We start from the raw sequence: 5,731 nt of genomic DNA on the forward strand, positions 1-5,731 counted from the left end.
GGGGAGGCAGTAGGGGGGATGTGATTCCAAGTCTAGGGTTCTTCCCTACCTCCTACCACCTGAACCCCATGCCAACTTTAAAGGGCAGAGGAGAGGAATAAAGATGCTCAAAGTCATTTTCCTCTTTTAAAGACTTCAAAAACCAAATATTTACCAGGATTTAAAAGAGAAAAACTGCCCCGTAGTCATTTTTTTTTTTAATGTAGGTACCCTACCACTTTAAGACTTTTCAAACTTCAAATTCAGGGTGGTGAAACAGTCCTAGCCTTATCTAACACAGGTTAAAGATATTTTACATGTTGTGTTTCATGTCCTTGTAATAAAAACAGCTATTCAAACAAGTAAAACAGTCAATATCACTCTTCTCTCTAACGTATTACAGTACAAAATGCATTCTTTTCAGATCTGTGGGAACTGCGAGGGTTTAAGCACAACAAATCCCAAGAAAAATGTAAATGGAACAAATCTAAAGCACGCACGAGTTTTTACTCATGCAGCCCTCCCAGGCTTCAAGCACTGTAAATAGATTTGTTGTGCTTTTAGTGGAAGATGTTCAGAATTTAACTAGGTTCAACAAAACTATACGCCCCACCACCACTCACACAAAAAGGCTCCTAAAAACGTCTGCAGAAAAGACTTACTACCTTAATATTACTGCAAATTTCAATCAACAAAGCATTCTTCCAACATACAATCAAGCATGGAATTATCTTAGATCAAGGTCACAAAAATAGGCCCTTGGCCTACAATTATGTTGTGGCTCTAGAACGTTCTGAACATGCTTTCCAGGATACTTCTTCCTCTATTAAGCAGTCTAGGAGCCTCTCTATATTTTTTCTAAAACCATGAGGATCTTGTGTTACTACACCTGTGTACATAAAAGATGTTAACTGTTCTCACTTGACGTACAGTACTTTTAACAGTTCCATCCGTAGAGACTCTGAGATGGGAAGGCTGGCATACCACACAGGATTAGGAGGTGCTTTAATCTGAAAATGACGGGGAGAATACAAATCAGAATTCAGGCAGCCTGAGCCACTGTTCCTGATGAAAAGATAACTGGAGACAAAGGTACCTAAATCGCTTTCCAGGAAAAATGAGACAAAACTGTCCCAAACACTCTACATAACCCAAGTCCATTTGTGTCACCTGCCTTTGAAAGCAGAATGTTACACATAGTCCTTTCAGTTCCAGGCTGCTCAAGGGAGTACTTCTTGAACATTACTTTTTCTTGAGGAAAAAGCAGAAAGGATTGGGAATTAGGGGTCCAACTCACTACTAGTGAAATAGCTTCCTCAAAGACCCTTCCCATACATGACATGCAGCATGCAAAATTACAATTATTGAAAAATCAACAATCATTGCAAAAAGCCATCTGAGAAACATAACATTTTAATAGATGAAATAAATACTCCAGTACATGCAAGGTAAAAACTTGACGTTGGGGGAAAAAAAATCACTCTATAGTGTAAATTAAAAAATAAAACACACACTCACAGTAGCTTCCCCCCATTTGCAAATCACATGGCAAATTCATACTCTTTCCACACCAAGTATACTCCTAATTCAACACGATTGCTTAAAAAAAATGACATACAAAACAAGGTAGCTACATCCATGTCTAAGGAGTGAAAACTGAGGTAACCTTTCTTTGACTTAAAAACACAAAAAACAACGAAAATGAAATGAACCCATGACCTCCTTCCTGCCCAATTAATGGTAAGATTTAGTTGAGAAATTCCGGAAGACGGGCTGGGGTAGGGGGCGGGAGTGGTAACACAGCCAGCAGATGACACCATCTTCCAGTCCCTACCGCGTGGGGGGCTGGTGGACAGACACACCTGGGCTCTCGCAGTGCGTGAGCAGGTTGTGTGCATGGCCCTGCCCTGTGGAAGATTCCTTTCGAGCATTTAACGTTGGGGAGGGTAGGGGGTTTCACCTATGATTTCTTTGGTATAAATGGAGAGGGACAGAGAGTATCTTCCTTTAGTCTGGGGTGGAAGAAGGGGTATGGGGGGGTGCTAATTCACAGAATTGGAATTCACTGGCGGTAAAGTCCTGGGCGAAGACCTCTCCCTTAAAGCCTGAGATAGCAGGGTGCAGCCTTCAGACACGGCGCAGGCCGAGTTCCTCAGCCTCTCCCTGTGGTCCGACATCTTGGCGCCCCCGTCGGGGTGCTGCGCCAGATCCCTGAGGCACTGGGTCAGGAGCACGCAGGCCGACACCACGCTCATGGCGCCTCCCAGGATGGCGGTCTGCACCGCCTTGCCTTCGGCGCTCACGGCTGCCGCGCGACCCAGGAACTGCGGCTCGGTGGCGAAGCCTACCAGGGCGCTCACGGCCTGCACCAGGGGCCCGCTGAAGAGCGCGCAGCGGCTGCGCGCCAGCTCGCTGGGTGCCACCTTCACCTCGCGCACGCAGGCCAGCAGCGCCGACGCGCTGGTGCTCATGCACTTGACGCCCAGCTTGAACTGCTCGCGCGAAAAGCGGTCCCGTGACTTGTCACTGGCCAGGGCGCACGCGTCCGTCAGGAACTTGAGGTTGCGCGACAGGCCCTGCGACACCTCCAGCAGCAACTGCGGCGTCATGTCGGCCAGCGGCGTGGCGCGCAGCACGGCGCAGCCCTGCTCCACCTCGTGGCGGCAGCGCGTCACGCGGTAGCGGTCCACCAGGCCCGGCTGTGCGGGCTGCGCGCCCGGCGTGGCCACAGCAGCCAGATAGGCCGCGTGGGCCGAACACTCAGTCAGCGACACCACCAGGTCGCCCAGCTCCACCAGGCTGTCCCCCGCCTCCCCGAAGCGGCCCATGTTGAGCTGGCTCTGGACGTCATGGGTGAGGATGGAGAGCCCCTTGGTGCGCGCGATGATGGTGTCTCGGCACTGCTCGAAGGACTCGGCGCCCGCACCAGAGGAGGCGGGGCCCTCGAAGAGCACGGGCCGCGCCTCGCTCGACAGCAGCAGCAGATCCGCCACCAGCTGCATCTTTCCCTTGCAGTGGTCGCAGACGGATACCAGCCTCTTCCGCGCCCCGCCGATGGCGCTCGCAGGAGCCGGAGAAGCCGCCTCGCCAGTGGGCTTCCCAGCACTGCCGCTAGCCATCGCGCCCGGGGGGCACTGGCATGCCGCTGGGGAGCCCGCTACCACCGCCGCTGCCGCGGCCACTGCCGCCGCCCCGGCGGCCGTCGCGACTCAGCTGGCCAAGGCCGCGGTGCCTTCTCCGCACCATCATGCCATCCACCGCCGCGGGCAGAGGGCACTGGGCTGCAGCGGCGCGATCTGGGGCGGCGCGGGGTGGGCCCGAGGGCCAGCGAACGCGGGAGGTTCTTCGGGGCAAGGGGAGGGGCTGCAGCTTTCGGCCTCCTAGAGGGCTTGCAGGAACCATGAACCGGGGCAGAGCAAACTCACTGTCCGCGCTCCTCGTCGCCGGGCTGCCAGGAAAGTCCCTTCTGCTGGTTCGCTGCCGCCGCTGCCTTCCTGGGCATGGCCTGGCCCGGCCCTCGGAGCGCGGAGGGCGGGACGGGGAAGCTGGGAGTTGTCCTTCCTTCCTTTCTTTGAAATCAAAATCCTTTTCTCGGGGAGGAGCGCGGGAGGCAGCTCAGGCGGCTTCTGCTGTCAGCCGCCGCGCTCGAGGCCACCTCGGGCTCGGCGGCGCACGTGGGCTTCAGGCGCCGTGACCCTGCCAGGCGGCACTTCCCCGCGACGGCAGCCGGGGCCGGCTCTCTGGGACGCGCGGCCGCCCGGGGCGCATCTCCTGCCTCCCGCTCTCGGGAAGCGGCGCCGGCGGCGGCAGGGCAGAGGGTGTGGCCGCTGTCGCGGCCGCGCGGAGTCAGAGTCGGGCGGGAGCCTGCACTGATTGCGCACAGTGGCCGCCCCGATCGCGCTCCAGCTTTCGCCCGCCCGCCACGCCCGGGAGTGCCGAGCGCCGCGGCGGCCCCTTCCCGCCTCGCCGGTTCACAGAGCGCGGCCCGGCGCCGCGGCGGCACGCCCTCCCAGACCGCGCGCCCGGCGGCCCGCCGCTGGCTGTCGGCGCGAGTCCATCCCCGTCGCCTCCTCGTCTGGGGCCCGCAGCAGATGAGCTCTCCCAAGGCCCCCGGCCCCGCGCATCGGACGCCCCCGCACGCGTCTCCCCGCGGCCGGGCCAACTCAGAAGGTCCCCGCGGCGCTGCGGCAACCGGCCCGGGCCCCGGCTCCTGCCATTTTTGTCAACCGCCAACTTCCGAGCGAGCGGGGAGAAACTGAAAGGAAGGGCGGGGGCCGAAAGGCAGCGGGGAAAACACCCGCTTCCTCTCCGCGCGCGGCTTCACCTCGGAGCGCGGCCGTGGCCGCGCCGCCGCCCGCAGGGGCCGCTGGAGGCTTTTCCTCTTCCCGTCCGCACCTCGCCCCCGGGCTCGCCGCCGCCGCCGCCTCGGCCGTAACCTCCCTGGAGCCTATAGAAATCTTTTGTGTGGCGTCACCGCCTTTCGTTTAAATCCCGCTTCCTCCTCTCGCCCTTCCTCCCGCCCCCTCCGCCGCTCCCGGATGCTTGCGCGATGCGCTGCTCCTCCCCCGGGAAGCTGGGTGGCTGCGGAGGACGCCGCCGCCCAAAGCGGACTCGGCGGGCGCGGGGTCGGTGGTCCCGGGACTCCCCCGCGGTCCTGGGCCGAGAGACTTGGGGAGCGGACAGGGGAAGGCCTGCCCCGGGCTGGGGGCTCTGCGCACACCCACGGGAGACCGGGGCGCAGCCGCCCGCGGGCCTTACGTAAGCTCTTAGCCGGACCAGGGGGCTCCACGCTCCCTCCCCGCCACGAGAGCAAGTCTAAAAGGCGACCTGGCTTCTGGGCTGACGGGAGGAGGACACTCGATACCGCCCCCGGCGATTTGCTGGGGCCGGTCATCTCGGTCTGCGCGACTTCGCCCGGTTTTCCAAAGCCCCCTGCCCTTTGTTGTGTTTGATCTGCTTCCACGATGGGTTTCTGACCAGCCGTGCAGTATAACGAAAAGAGGAAAAGAGCATTGGCTATGGAGTCCCAGGAGTGGGGCCAGACGCTTGCCGGTTCCTCCCTTGAAATACGCCTTATGCAGTGAGAGCGCGGGCTCTGAACCAGACCTAGGATCAGCCTTTCCCAAGCCATTTAGGAGTTCTGTAACCTTGTTCAAGTTCTCTCTCCAAGTATCCGTCTTCTCTTCTAGAAATCAGAGACTTTGCACAGGCTGCTTGAGTACTTGGTTCCTCAGTAGTAGCTGTTAGAATTAGGATGAGCCTTGATCACGGCAGTTTGCCTTCACATAATGTCTATTTATTCGTCTCGATAATGGAATAATAGTGGCTGCTGTTAAGTGAATTAAATAAGACAGCCTTTGGAAGGAAACTGTTATTCCAGTTTTGAAGATAAGGAAACTGATGGTCAGCTGCTTGAAGCAACTTCCAAAGATCAGGAAGTCAGCAAATGGCAGTGACTCACGCCTACCCCCCGCTTCTCTTTTACCCGACCTTGTTCTTCAGGAAGTGGTTAAAACACCTGGGCTACTCCCAGCAAAATGGCCCGTTTGGCAGTCCCGAAACAGGTCCTCTAGGTGCCCAGCCCAACACACTCTGGGCGTGCTGAGCCAACAGAAATGTTTGTTCCTCTGTCCCTTCCTAGAACCCCACGTCACCTTTCTCCAGCTAATTACAAATGTTACTTTTAACTGGGATGACATTTCAGTTTATCGGCCAAACCCAAGCAGTTCTGCGAATGAACTGTGAGACATGC

At 57.4% G+C, this 5,731-nt stretch overlaps 1 protein-coding gene across 1 annotated transcript; it reads right to left on the bottom strand.

Annotated features, from left to right (window-relative positions):
- Positions 1 to 1,376: 1,376 nt before the first annotated feature.
- Positions 1,377 to 4,478, bottom strand: TLNRD1 (talin rod domain containing 1). The gene has a single exon (XM_032263842.1). The coding sequence runs from the start codon at positions 3,096 to 3,098 to the stop codon at positions 2,022 to 2,024; it is 1,077 nt and encodes a 358-aa protein (XP_032119733.1). The 5' UTR covers positions 3,099 to 4,478; the 3' UTR covers positions 1,377 to 2,021.
- Positions 4,479 to 5,731: the final 1,253 nt, after the last annotated feature.

Source organism: Sapajus apella, unplaced genomic scaffold, assembly GCF_009761245.1.
Source record: "Sapajus apella isolate SASKATOON/1434 unplaced genomic scaffold, GSC_monkey_1.0 scaffold139, whole genome shotgun sequence".
In the NCBI taxonomy this organism is placed as follows: domain Eukaryota; kingdom Metazoa; phylum Chordata; class Mammalia; order Primates; family Cebidae; genus Sapajus; species Sapajus apella.

Bases quoted from the DNA above. Each gene is read 5' to 3' on its own strand.
- TLNRD1 (XM_032263842.1), bottom strand. From the start codon at position 3,098: ATGGCTAGCGGCAGTGCTGGGAAGCCCACTGGCGAGGCGGCTTCTCCG.